The sequence below is a fragment of the Varroa destructor genome, unplaced genomic scaffold (assembly GCF_002443255.2).
Source record: "Varroa destructor unplaced genomic scaffold, Vdes_3.0 BEIS01000007.1, whole genome shotgun sequence".
Taxonomy (NCBI): Eukaryota; Metazoa; Arthropoda; class Arachnida; order Mesostigmata; family Varroidae; genus Varroa; species Varroa destructor.
The window spans coordinates 31,602,682-31,618,047 of NW_019211460.1; the positions used below are offsets into that span (position 1 = coordinate 31,602,682).

Sequence of the window (15,366 nt, forward strand, 5' to 3'; positions counted from 1 at the left end):
GCAGATTGCCATAGCACATATACAACCGCAATCTTTTAAGGTAGCCATATCGGTTAAACAAATAGTAGAATGAAAGCCATTCGCTGTTACGTTGATACGACTTCAAAAAATTCACTGGTGGCCTGACGACCATGTGTGTCTATGGCCGGCAGAGAAATATGAACATTTTTCTTTAGCAATACATGTAGAGTGCTTTAGAACGTTGGTGCTTTATCACACCAAAGGCCTAGTGATCGGTAATTAAGCTTTACTCACTAGTATAAAGAACGCGTCACGAGATATTTCGTATAATGAAATCGTTTGAATAAAACTTGTAAGGAAGTCAATTCTCATGTAATGAAGTATTGAAACTAGAATAAAATTAGATAATTGTACATTATACAGTTGGAAATGCAACATTGGACTACTATGGGATTTTTTGTCGTACGCTGCACTTATATTTCCTGATACAATAAATGCTTAATAAAATTATCGTTTAAATTATATATTTATCAAATGAAATTATTGGTATAGAAGGAGGGGCAGATATTGAAAAACGTACGTCGTACGTAAAAAAATATAATAGTTCAGGTTTAATAATTTACCATAAGGTTTGCCTGAGCATAGCGTCTGAAATGATTTAACTACAGAAGTTTAGTTATTTTTAAACTAAACTATTATGCCCAGCTTAACAAAGCCATTTCTCGTCACGACTAAATTGGACGTACAGGATCTGATTGCGTTGCGAACAGGAGCGCCGCTTGCGCGAGATTACCAGGGCAAATAAGCCACATTTCGGCAATCAATGCTCACGAAAAAAGCCACTGCGAGTAAACCCACTTCGGTTCACATATTCTATTGTGATTGGCATAATGTGTGAGTCCTTTGGAATTATCCTTTTTAAATGGCGGGAAATTTAAAAAAAAAAACATAAATATCGAGCATTTTTTGTTTGCAGATCCCTAAAAATATCCTGTCACATCGAAACCAAAGCTTATGTGAGCTGAGAATGAAAGTCGAAAAAGCTATTCTCTAGGGTCGCCTGATTACTAGTTAAGGCATATTCAGGCCCGAATCCGGCAAAGCACAAGCACATGCACTACGTTAATTTAAAACTTCACGTTGAGTATGTAATATACGCTACGATTCAGAAGAAGCCTTAACTAAAACAAAGTATATTCTCGTGAGAGAAGCCCACGATAACCGGAAAACGTACATTTCCAATATACTGCTAACGTATTTTAATATTCAACTATATGTAAATGAATTATTTGGCTACTGTGAATTAATCAATTGATTACTGTGAATTAATTAATATATATAAGTTAATTTCAGTCAGATGTATTGTAAAAATGGCGCACTGACCGTGAATGCTCAATGCGAAAAACGAAAGAATCGGTGGAAAGGAGAAACTAGTGGACGGGGCTACTAATTAGAAGTAAAACACGTTTTCTCCATTTGAATTATATCATAATAATATTACTGCTTATAATTATTATGTCTTTTCCGAGAAGACATGACATTTATTATCTAAATATAGGAGTTTGTTGTACATTTGTAAAGAACCATAGCAAATTTTGTCTTGGCAAATGCACTCAACGATGAGGAATAAGAAACGCAATCTTAGGTTGAAAAGGACGATCCAGGATGTCCTTCATTTTCGCTATATCTAACATTACACAGATGCCACATAGCGTAATGACCCATTCCAACTTCACTTTATACATATATATATATATATAGTTTTTTATTTTCATCTTTTTGTTAGCTGTACACTAAAAAAAACCTAAAATCCGCACCTTAGCTCTGATAAGCGGATTCATATTAGAAGAACAAAGGCGAATATACAAGGATCACAGTGACGCATTATAACGATCTAAAGCCCTGGAAAACAAAGTATTTTAGAGATATTTGATGAAGTTTACAGCTCATCTCTGTCTCTTTTTGTTTTCCAATTAGCACAAGCGTTGGCACGAAACTTTTGCGCTTGTCCTCTTATTTAAAGAACTCAATTAAATTAACTATGAGCTGCCCGTATTCAAAAACGTTTCACTATCCACCGCTTCGAACTTCAGCTTGCAGATATACAGGCAGCTATATTAATGCTCCGAAGGCTTCAAACCTTCATGGTTTTACGTGGGTCCCGCTCAATCCGTACCCAATTTTTGTCATTGCTACATATCGCTATATTATGTTGCTAACGAAATACAGGATCAACGTACAATTACTTGGGGAACCCAGAAGTAGGCGATCTTTCTGGGCTTTGGAATCTGGGGGTTAAGTGCTATATTACATCTTACATCTCAGTCGAGATGAAGTAGCTTTCCAGTTATTTTGTATTTTACAGCTGTTGATCCGGAGCACAGTTGTAATTCGATGGCCCAAACTAATAATTATTTTGATGTACTTATCTATCTACAAATGATTAGATCAGAGATAGATATTTTCAAGCTAAGCACTGTTCTGCTATAAATACCAAATTACCTCTACGTACATATAGTATATCGTAGCGATATATTTTCGCTAGAAGCCTAATTTTTCGCGCGCGAACGTAGAGCCTCGTTACGTTATTTAAAAAACAGACTACGCGACCCATAAAATTGAGCAAATTGAATGCATGGCAGGCAATGTACGTCAAGATGAAAACAATTTTCTACTACTAACTAAAACGAAAAATATCTAATAGAAATTATCATGTTTTTAACCTATACTTAACTTGCTACCATTTTACATCTACTGAATGTAAATTATGAAATGGACTTTTTAGCTGAATACGCTGACTGATGTGCTGTACGCTCTAGAAATTTAATTTTGCTTGTGATCAAGCTTAGTCTTTGAGACAAGAATCGTAACTTCTATATATCAGCCGTTACAGGCAGTTCCACATTGTCTTCTTTCACACCGAAATATACACTGCGTTGTCGTCACCTAAACAAATACTTCGATCTTCTTATCGTGTTTTGTTCGTGTCTGTTTAGAGTCGAGCCGCAAAAACCATGAAGCTATACAGAAAAACAGGTGAAATAGATGAACATATTATTGAGATTGGGAAAACAACAGCCGAAGGAGGTTCTTTCATTTAACAATTATAGCCCGTCTAATGTGGTTGATATTTATGTTTCGATTTGGAAACAAGCATTTTCAGTGTTATTTCGTATGTCTAGAATATCCATTCTCTAGCTAAGGCATTATAGCCAGGATATGTGAAATTTTTTTCAGCAGCTATTCACATGTGACACACCATTTTCAACATATTCCTTTGTATATATATGTACATCATTATGCCCACGTCTAGCACTGTATACATCATTTGTTTCGGGCCTGAAAAATAAATGATAAATAGTTTACTAGAGATGAAGGTATGAAGATTGCCGACTGCAGATAGCGATCAGCCAAATAATGTGCTTCCATTTGCATTCGTTTTTATTCAACGGATCATCATCAAGTCGAAAAACCTCCGCAGTATTTACTTGGCCTCACCACTATGTGTAATGCGCAGTATTTAGCCTTTAAGAACTCTGTTATAGTTTCGATGTATTGAAAAACCTCTGTCATACTCGTCGGTATTTTTTTAGGGTACAAAGCATGTGAAGGCATTTTTTTTAAGTGAAGAAATCGAGATAGTTAGTAGTAAACAGCTCATAGCTACGTCACAGGATTTTTTTACGGCACTTGGCAACGTCATTCCGTTATACGGTCGAAAGTTCCTAGGTGTCCATCTGTCAATGTAACTAGACGCGCTCGTTCGAGATTACCAATACGATGTATGCCCATGAATTAGTTAGCACGTGCAACGAAAACTCGCATAGTAAATTCAGTACTGATGCCAACAAATATTGCAGTTAGTTATTTTTCTACATTTCGATAGGCAAAATGGGCTGTACGATTAGCTTTATCGCTATAGCATTATTAATTGATTACATAGACTTATTATTATTAGCATTATGACAAAAAGACCTATAAGCTATAATAAATAAGGGTTGAATCTATGAACTTTGCCTGCGGTAACGCGAGATTAGGAAAGGCTTAATTCAGTTGAGTCCTACGCGATAGTAGGTTTGCTTATACAGTATTCTTGTGACTATTATGTGACGTGCTCTACGGGGCGTAAAGCCAGGGGGTATGGGGCGAAGTAAGTCTGAGATGAGCTCATTTTGTGCTTGACTGCGCTCCGGAACCAAAGCGACCATTCGTAAATGAAGGCACCTTGCAAACAATTTTAGGTCATAGTGCTGAGAAAAAGGATACTATAAGGTCAATTGTACTGCACTAAATTTTGTGCCTTTGAGAAGCTATTAATATTGGAACAGTCAAAAATATTTCTGAACGTCGTATAATCACGAAGCGTTTTACGCAGAACCTAATTGTAGCCCGATATACAAAGCTTATTCGTACATATCAGCCACATTTTGTATATTTACGTGAAACGTTTTACTCTAACCGAATGGTATTCGTAAAACTGATTACCAACTTTGCCTTTAAAAAGGTACCACTTTGACCGACCCGATTCCTTCAATATGCGTATTGGCAAAAATTACAAATTTTCAAAGGCTATCTGCCTGCCTGCCCGTATCCAGAAACCCACACTTAATGACTCAACTGGGTCAGGGTCTGAAACCGAGCTTAGTAAGAAATCATTTTGTGTTAAGGGCCAGCAGACGGAAGCAATACTTGGCAGCGGTAACAGGCGTGGAAGCTGGAAGTATGTGCACACTTAAAACATTTAACATAAGCTTACTAAATGATTGGATATTTATTTTTGCATACCTTAAGTTGCGCATCAAAAGGGTCAGAGGTATATGCGTGTAAAGGTCAATGGTAGAGAGGTACTGGAATTTTCTCTTCTGTAGAAACAATCGGACCGGATTTATTCATGGCTTTCATCATAAGGAATCCTTAAATGGCAGTTGTGATTCTGTGGAAATTTGAGTTCATATAGATTTTGCGGGGCTTTGTAAGTAACGTATTTGCCTGCTATTTTAGGAACACGTTGTAATCTAGATTCAAATGCTGGGAGCCAACCCGCCAACAAACGGTCTGGCGGAATGCCTAGCGGCAATACCGGGCGCAAAAATTTGAAACACAAAGGTTTCTTCCACGGAAGCTTTCAGTCAGGTGTATTCGTTGCATGAAAGGGTGCCTAAGGGCTAAATGATGTGACGAGTCCTTGCCATATTTCATTTCATAGAATAAGTGTTTTTCCCAAGCTCGATATTCCTATCAGTTATTAGTTGTTTAGTTCGAGAAAACACTTTAGAAAAACAGTGTATAACAAAATTGTCCATAGTCTGGAAAATGCTTTTAAATGTTAGTAAACAATTTTCGTATACTTCGAAACACTTATGACTACGTCAGCTACTACATATCGCTGTCTTTCAAATGTGACACATTGACTTTTCTAGGCAATTTACTGAACACTGTGATTATTCTAAATATCGATTATTCTAAGTCAATGACATCTAATTTTGTTTAGGAATGTTTACACCAATTTAGGATTTTCCAAAGGCTATATTTCGTTATTCTTTGATTGCGCGTAAGTCATTATTTCGATGAAAATTCTCAAACAAACGAAGATACTAATTCATTGTATTGATTTTTCCGATTGTGAAGTCTTTGCTTCATCTCATACGACGATGCCTCATAAAAACGCGGTATTTACGTATGCTTGAGTTGAAGCTGTAGGATAGCATAGCTCTGTTGCTAAGCGAAAAAATCGTGATTATTCTGCATCTACCTAATCTATCTAACATTATTTAGATTGTTTTGTGCGTGTTTCTTGAGAACGCATGTTTCTCATTTTTTTTCCTAAGGTGGATTGTCTACCTAACGAACAATTTGGAGCCACCAAGTACAAAAGGAAACTTTGTATTCCGAGCGAACTTGACAGATATGTCGCCAACAAATATTCTTTCTATCGATTGGGGAGACAACAGTACACGACGCACCATACGTTGTACCCGCAGTTCATTTCTTCTGTGCTAACAATATTCATAAAAGTCTTCATCATCCGAACCACTACGGCATCGTACCAAAAGCATCCAGCTTTCTACTTGAGCTAGTACCTGTGGGTCGCGTATCTCAAAATCAAACAGGGACCAGTTGGTAGGCCCACTGAGCGACTGATTGTCCAAAAGCGCCACAGGTTTGGACAAGGATGACCTTGAAGTCGTCGTTTTTGCAGTCTGCGATCTTTACAGCCATCTTTATAGCTCCATCCAGAATCGTTTCACTACATTTTATTTAGAGCCAATAGAACTGGGCGTATTTTTTTATAGCTAAATGATATTAGCTAGCTAGACTTACATCGGGCGACTTGGTATTACGCAATTTGGTATCTATGTAGCAAGCGTAACAAATGAAACCCAAAAGCAGTGCGATAATGTCTTTCGCCGTTCTACAAATCACTAAACTTGTCTAGGTGGGCGTTGTTCGAACAAAAATGTATTACGTATGTTAGATCCATTAGTATCAGATTATTTTACAACAGTTGTCAATAAAAGAGAGATTGGCCCGCCGCAGGCTGACGAGCGATTTGTCAAATCGGGCATTCCCGGAAATTCGGGCTGTCGCTGAAACAGAGCGCTCTTTGTTTGCCATTCCACTTCGGCAAGAAGATTGTGTAGTTTTGCTAGACTGAACAAGCTCCGTTGAGCCTTGCTGTCAGCGTTGTTGACCGCGGTTTGACTTTTCTTAACCCTCTTTACAACAAAAAGGAAAGCGGGGCCCTGCAACATGGCTACCGTTTCAATGGGTATGTGACGTTTTACAACGGCAGCAAACGACTTTCTCGAGAACGGCGCGGGAAGGTCGAGACTGGGATACGGGGATGCAGAAGTAATATTATGCATTTTTAGTCTACCTAAAAGTAATATCAGCGTTTGTGTAAGGTTGACTGTATAAACTGAAGACTGCGCTATTGCTTTGGGCGCCGCTCTTGACCCCGTTTGCACGCTCTGCGAGATGTTATACCTTAGCGTGAGCATTCATATCAGTAATTGTAACTATAACTTTGAACCGTATTAAATGTGTCGAAAAAAATGCATGTATGGTAACTGAAAGTAAAAACAGCGACGTTACGATACTAAATTGTTAGATTATTTCTTATAATTTAACAAAATACTGTTGTGTAACTGCCAAGCACACTTAAGAAAGGCTATGACGTTAAGTACATATGAGAAAGCGAGACATTCTTAATATTCATACCTGCAAAAATATATGCTTCGCAGTGATTAACGTTATAATATGCTAGCAGTCTTTTGCACAGAACTAAAGTCTATTCTAACTAGTTCTTTCAGTGGCTGTACGGAATGTTCATGTGAACCCACTACGAAAATCAGTGTTTATATTGGGGTTCACAATGCTAAATTACCTATGCCGTTATTTCCAGAAAAAAAAAAGCCAATTTATCGCTGATGACCCGATGTGAACGGAATCAAGTGAATACTTTTAGATGGAATTGATGTTCGTTTCAGGATGCCATCAGTACTTCGACGCGACATTTGACCAGTGCATGAATAAAAAACCCGGCCAAAAAGATGCGCAGACGCAGACCTGAGGTTCTTTCTTATTTTTGCAATGTAGTGTTTTTTAAATAGCAAAAAACACTTCTGTATAATGAAAGACGTTTACCAAAGTGCCACTTACACACGAATGGTGATCGAATGCATTTCACAAAAAGTACCATTTAGGTGCATTTCCTTCAGCAGATTTTTCGTGGGTATTGTCAACCTGAACAGATGAACGTCCTTATCCATGAGCTTTTCTTAACGTTTTATAAACATCACAAATGTTATACTCGCGCACATCTGCGATTGATTTTGAAAACAGCATCGGACTCGTCCGTATCTATTAGCCTAGGAGCAAAAAGGTTTAAGGCAACCACTCTGCTGGAACCTATTCCCGGTGGGCGTTGGCGCGCTTGCAATACACGCGCGTTTTCCTCACTTTATCGGATTTATTTGTTCCTTTTATTAAAGCTCACCTACTTTTGCGATCGACTCAGTTCTGGCTAGAATACAAGGCTATATATCGCTAAACCGCGTGGAACAGGATTACAAATGCATGGATTTCATTGAAAGCAGTTTTTATGGTAATCACGAGCCAAAACTAGTAGGGCCCGTTTAACGTATTCTTCTAACACTTCCTCTGGTTTAACAACTGCAGAAGGTAGCTTAAGTCTTTTAAAACAGTGCTTGCTGTTAACATCTATATCTATGCCAATTTTCTCCCAACAGGCTATGGTCACATTGCTCCGAAGACCAATGAAGGAAAAGTGGCGACAATCCTATACGCTCTGGTCGGCATCCCGCTAATGCTTCTCTGTTTATCAAATATCGGTAACGTCCTTGCGGGATCGTTTCGGTTTGCGTATTCGCGAATGTGCTGCCTATGTGCTCCGATCCCGCCTCCACAACGAAATTCCGGAACGCTAAATGGCATCGACGGGTACGTTGTTCCGTTTTACGCATACGCGGGCCAACATCATTAAAAGCCACAAATATGGTTGAAACAGCAAACGTAACTCTCTAAGTATAACTTGTGTTTAATGTAAGAGCAAAAGCAGGACGGAATGATGACGATAAACGAAGCACTAAGATAATCGGTTAGCGGCTGTAGAGTCAATAAGGCTCGGGCCTATCAGTAACACAATCCCGGGTCTGATATCGCCTATTTGAGTTGGATTCTATTCAGTTTGTAGTACTGTCTTACTAAGTAATGATGTTTGATTTCTTAATGAATGTAGATGCTTGAGACACTTCAGTTGCGACAAGAAGATAGACCACTACTATAACTAACAGTGACGTGACAGCCCTAAGCGTTCTAGATCGTTAGACGCCGCTGTGTACCCTATGTTGTACCTGTGTTGCTATCCGATGTCCTTCCGATAGTAATCATTAGAGGAAATCAGACAAAATAGAAAGAACATTTAATAGCACGTACGTTTTGTAGCACATCATGCAGCACGTGGCGCATACGATGGCGCAGCTTTCGCAGATAGAAGCAAGTCACCTACTAAAACTGTATAACATTCTACAGGGATAATCGTTTCGATAACAACTGACAGCAAACACCTGAATATTGTATGTATTTTTGAAGCCACTATTTTACATAAAAGATGCAATGCCGTACATAATATCGACACTCTTGTGTCTATGTGCTATCTAGTTTAAAACATGGAAATAGCCACCGATAATCAGGTATTTCTATTTCTGAAAAATATGAGAAAGGCGTCTCAACACATACCATTCGTATACTACTAAACTTGAAACACCTTGCTATTGAAGGTAAAGCAAAATACTGTTTTTTGTCTGAATAATTAAAGTAGCTCAATTAGTTAATTGATCTGATTAATTGCGAAATAAGCACTTTTGAACTTTATCTGTGAAGCCAGAGAGTAATATACGCTACTGAAGAGAATGCGTGTTCTGTAAACTCTGTAAAACCAAAGCGACAGGGGTTGGATCGCTTCAGAAACAGGCACCGTAATCTTTGCAGCGAAAAATAAGATCTCTGTGTTTTGTCAACTTAGTAACTCAGAGAGAATGGGTGTCGTGTGATTCGTACTGCATGCTCGTACATATATATACATATGTAGAGAGAGAGAGAGAGAGAGGGAGACTTGGCAGCAAACATGAGCCCTATCTACTTTCCTAATTATCTCGAAAATTATTCGCGTTAGCTATAAGTGTGTATTTGTACAATTGTATTGTTGCGCCTGTGAAAGCCAGCTTTTGTGGTCTAGTTGGTGTCTTAGCAATGGGTTCGCTATCAACATAGTTACTAACGCGGGCATGCATGAGGAAAACATCCCTGATGGTACTTGATTGCAAGATTGCCGCCGTACGAAAGAGTTAGTATATACTGAACAGGTACTCATTAATTGCCTATTGACTAAGGAACGATTCTCTTGCTTTTAAAACATGAGTATATACTTAAAAAGTCATTTGCTATTTCCCTAGATATCGGGCTCCTGGGAAAAGTAGCTGGCAATATTGAACTTTCTCCTGCACTCAAGATTCGACACAGTCCGCAACGCTATAGCTCGTTGGCCCGTTATAGACTCTAGCCATTATTTGTCTTAAGTGCAGCAACGTTACCTTTAATCTGCCTGCTTTGGTAACCATAGTCGTTCGGGTCTACATCTCAGCCAGTGCCATCTTTAATTTTTAGCTTCTCTAAGAGAAATACGAATGCACTCGTAGTTTTCTCTGCTTCTGGCTATTTATCTGTGGACGCGCTCCGACAGTTTCTGCCCAGACACGTGGACATTTGTTTACTGGCACGTTTCCAAAGCGACACGAATCTAGAAATGTATTATTCTGAATTTGTCCTCTGCAGCATCAGTGAGGTCTCTGCGGAACGAGTGTTTGGAATCTCTCATCAGAAGAGTGCCGGTCGAATCACCTGTACACGAACCTGTGTGGCAACCCCCTTAGAAATATCGTCTTCCCCGGCAAAGCGGTTCTACACTTTTTTCAAGTGGTTCAGCACTGCTCAAAGCATTTAAGTTCGTCTATTTGCTCGTTAGATCAAATATCGGGTGGTGCCTATTTGCGCGCTGGTCCAGGTATACCGTACGCAAAGCAGTGTACTATTCGACCATTCAAAGTAGTCGTAGTTCAGGGCCTTTTGTTCGATGTCTAGATCCAGATAAAGGCGCAAATACTTTTTGGATAAGATTCAGTAATCTCTCTATAGCTCCTATGATGGTGGATTCAGACTATCTGTTACGTTATAATTTGAGGAGTAGTACATTGTCCTTAATTAACTCCAATTTGACGATAGGACTCGCATGAATAATACGCAGGTGTTAAGCAATTATATAAAGAGCTGCCGTCGACTGTAAAGCTCAAAACTTTATAGAATCGAGTTGATCGTTCTATTTGTATTTTTGGCCTTTTCGGTAACGCGCTTCGAGTACCTGTCCGTGCTTAAAACAAAGTTGTCTAGGAAAAGTTTGTATTGAAGGAATACTTGTAGAGACAGCCCGTTAACAGGTCCTTAATTTAAATAGGACGTATTTTCTTGGAAGTTTTGTTTTGTAAGAAAGCTTCTATCCATCAAATAAATTTTCGTTTCGTCTTATAATAGGGCAGTATGTAAATTAGTTCCTGGTGAGTATCGAACTCAAAAGCAAATCTAAAATTATAACAGTCGACAAATTCGAGCTTATTCATGTGGAGTGTATAGCTATGCTGTGATTCTGGCATTTCGTAGAAAATTTTGGCCTTTAAGCAGATTCTTCATCCTAAATTAATATTTGGGAGTTAATTTTTTGATGACTTCCCGCTTTGCACATAATCCTTGAGAAACTATAGATATAAAGCGAATTTTTTGCCTTTCAAATAGATAAGTCTCCACTACTAATCGCCATTAGTAAAGGACGATTACTATTAGTTTATAAAAATATTCAAAGCGGCTCTGTACGAAATTGAAAGCTCCTAAACTTGTCAGTGATATTTCAATGATGAGTGGATAGAATCAAAGGCTTCACGTGTACAGCTTGTACTATCAAGCACGAAAATTTTTCTTATTTAGATATACGAGTAGAGATTAACATTATCTAGGCTGAAAAGAGATGATTTTAGGTTAATTGCCTATAAACTAACCTGTCTTAGGCTATTATGGAGCATCTAATAAACAGAAGGATTTTCTGGAGCTTTATTTTGCTTTAGTTGTACGTTTTTTTTTCGTCCATTGACGCATATGGCCAGAATACGATTTCGTACAATGAAACGCGTCCATACCCAATAGAGACAAACCGAATTTCAGTCGTAGTTAGTTGTGTATATCGAATGAGTCGTCTCCCAGCTGCTGATCTGACTGGTTCCGGAGCACGACGAATACAGATCAAACTATCACACATCAAGAATCATCGTCCGAAAAGCCACGTGTTTAGATTTCTATCGGTTTCTCTCCAATTCTATCGAATCTCGACCTGTACTGCATTGTCTCAAGCAATCCAGTAGAATGGCGCTACCCGGTGTGGTCGTAGTTCAAGCTGGCCTTTGCTTCCCAGTTCATTTGCGACAGTCACCCCGACGTCCGCTAAGTACCCGCTGCTTGTTCGAAGTGAGCTCTTCATCGTCGGTTTTCCCCTCTCTCCTGATATAAAGAGGTAATCGCTCAAGAGAGTTGAACGTAAGCACTTATTTTGCCCTGGAAGCGGGGTCGGGTAAAGGAACCTGTTCAGGGCGCGGTACCTTTCGGCCTGGCGCATCTTTTTGTTACAGCGATTTCAGTGATCAGATTCGAGACGTAGGAGTTTACTGCGGCGCTATAATGTACCTATAGAGTGTATAGCTGCCGCATGGTCTTTTTGTATAGGTTTTCCTGAGCTAAAAGCCCCGACTAGCAGTGATTTCAAATCTGATACTTTTTTGACTCGGGTTTACTCTGCTGCCAATCGCAATGCGTTTACATATATTGGTTCTACCTGTATGACGCGCTCAGTGTTGCAAAATCGCTCGATTAGTGAAGTTTCCAACGAAAGACGATGGTAGCGTTGTTCTGATCTCAAGTCGTATCTATTCCTTAATGCAGTGAGAGAGCCTGTCAGCGAAAAGCTCACAACATTTAGTTTCGTGGTTCATTTAATTCATCCTTACATTTTATGAACCAGCCTTCCGACTACAGTTTACTTCTATATATCTATTTATTATAGCTCTAGTGTCATATATAATGACGGTCCCAATTCACTAACGTAGGTCGTTTTCGAAAGGAAAATTCAACTGTTAACTGCTTTCTATGGGGAAACGACCTATTTATTTATTGAATACATTGATAATACTTTAAAACTGTATAGCATGTTGGGTCAGACTGCCTCTATTGCAGACTCAGTAGAGGAAAGCCTGGCCCACTGTGCTCTTGCCGTATATATCAATAGACAAATATAAGATTAAATGCGACAAACCATATCATTAATCTTTCCAACTGAGAAGTTGCATAACTCTGTCATGGGAAAATTTTCCTTAGATCACCTGCGGATAGTAATAATAACAATACTATCCCTCCAACATATATTTCGGCGTGCTCGCTTCAACGAGTGAGGGTTCCAATAGCGTTAAGGTTGCTTACGTTATAGCAGCGTACCGGACTGAAGGTAATAAAAATGGGACAAAGTTTACATTCCATGAACATATAGTGACGTTCCTAGATTATACGCGAAACGCGCGGGTACATACGAAGTTTATAAATGTTCCATTTTATCCTTATATGTCCACGTTGTACGAGTTCGGGGCAGCTGGCGCAGTAGGAGACGGCTGGATACTTTGTTTTACCTTTTACCCCTATATCTGGGATCCGGCTTGCTGGGATACTGCATCGAATATAACCGTAGAAACGGCTATAGGCAGACCAACGAGAAAAAGATCCAAATAATGCTAGAATCCGGGGAGTCGTGTATTGTGTAGGCCACAGGAAAATTTATATATTTATTTTGCAACGAATTGGGACCATCTCGACCGAGTCAGATAGCCTTGACGTGTCGTCATTCTTCTAGCTTGTGCTTGTCGCGCTTCATTGTTTATTATCTGTATTGCTTATACAAAAGTGCTCTCGTAATGAAAGATACACGAACTTCGGCTCAGAGCCCTTGTGAGTTCATTTAATAAAAAGACCGCATTCACAACGGGACAGCGTAAAAGTCCCTGAAACTATCCAGCTAGATTATGATACGACTCTATCGACGAAAGTATCTTCTATACTTGCTCTGAGTTATTAAGTAGTTTCATATTAAGATAATATGGGGTACTATGATACCTTGCTTCCGGACAGGCTACACGAAACCAAAATATCTGCAATTTTCTGTATTCTGAACGCTTCAGACTGCTTCAAAGCTGACTCTCCACTCTTCTGTTAATATTGCCTTGTCTTTTTATGTACCTTGTGCTCTCTATTACAGTATATAGGGAAAAACTTGTAAATAGACTACGGTCGATTTAGACAGTGTTTTTTCTTTTTTGTCATGCTTTCACATCTATCTAACGGTGCGCTGATTGTATATTGCCAAGCACAAGTAGTGCTAAGGGCCGTTAAGTGCTTTTAAAAAATTCTAGAAACCATCGTGTGTCACGGGCTAGATATGATAATGCATAGTAAGACCCTTGGTCGTTGAAGACATTGTGCCGATATGCTTCATTGAATATATCCATGTCGCAGCGATCATATAATAACCACCGTATGAACGAAGCAACCAGCCACAGTAAGTTGAATCGGGTTTTTTTACCCAGGCGCCAACAAAGTTATGCTTTCTTAAACACCGGTGCCATACAATTATAATAATGCATAAATATGAAAAATGCATGTAAACATGCCTTCAAGGTTAAAAGAAACTGGCATTATGGTGGAGAACTCGGGAAAGAGTGTTTCGGTAAATGAGAGGCGTCATAATACTCCGTACAATGATCCCGACATTTGCTTTTTTTGTTAAACGAAAATCCCGCTTCAGGCCTTTTATGAAAGGTGTTAATAGTAATCACATTGTTAGTAGAGTAATATATTCGGCACGGTGACGTGCCATCCTAAGACTTGTTGAAAAAAAAACTTAGCCTTATCCAATATAGTCATAGAAGCCATCTCGAGGTTCGATGCTCCCAGATCAAGATTATGCCCTAACCCTAACATAATATTTTAAGTTGTATATACTAAATTTTTATAAGTATGTTAGTAAACATAAATCCAGCTTTTCTAAGTTGGAATATCTCTATGACAATCGGAGGCTTAGAAAAAAAAAACTCTCGAAATGTCACTTGACTCTTCGCATTACAGTCGATTCAACGCTGCGTGGGTGGCAGGCATAAAATTTAGGCATATATTCTTGAGACGAGCATTCAACTTGGAATCATTGATGTGGACGAAATCTAGGCAACGTAGTTGTCCTACGTTAGTACAAAAGAGAGATTGCACAACCATTTTATGTCGAGCACCCCAAGAGAATGAAACGTATGGTCATTCTAAAATTAGGATTTTGTTAGCAGTGGATCTGATAGCCGATAAAATGTTCCGCGTCATACCATAAGAGCATGCAGACAAATTTCTAAGTTAAGCACCAAGACGAGAAGCTAAACTAGGATTTCGCTGATGGGTTCTCCGTTTACGATGTTCCCTTTTCTTGCGGGTACGGCCAGATGCCTACGAGCCATATTTAGCCGGCGCCCAAATGGTCGCGTGACAGAAGCCAGCTTGTGCTAACAGACAGTTGACAGTGATGGCTCCGCCAATTCACTGTGGCTGTGGGAAAACGATAGATAAAGTCACCTGCAAGGCAACACTGGCCGTCGGTCGTCCTGATTGACTCTTTGGCGCCCTTAACAGTCGTACGCTGACTAATTGACTTACAGCTGTATTTCTTTGCATGATTTAATTACAAAAACAATAAAAGTGACA

The 15,366-nt window shown here is 39.1% G+C and overlaps 1 protein-coding gene and 1 long non-coding RNA gene across 2 annotated transcripts in view; one reads left to right on the plus strand and one right to left on the minus strand.

Moving 5' to 3' along the window:
- Positions 1 to 15,366, plus strand: part of LOC111254548 (TWiK family of potassium channels protein 18-like) — a 58,414-nt gene that overhangs the window by 32,602 nt on the left and 10,446 nt on the right. The window contains 1 exon segment of the mRNA XM_022815495.2: positions 8,214 to 8,424. Coding sequence (XP_022671230.2) covers positions 8,214 to 8,424 — 211 coding nt within the window.
- Positions 1 to 15,366, minus strand: part of LOC147754583 (uncharacterized) — a 46,169-nt gene that overhangs the window by 23,431 nt on the left and 7,372 nt on the right. The window lies entirely within an intron of this gene.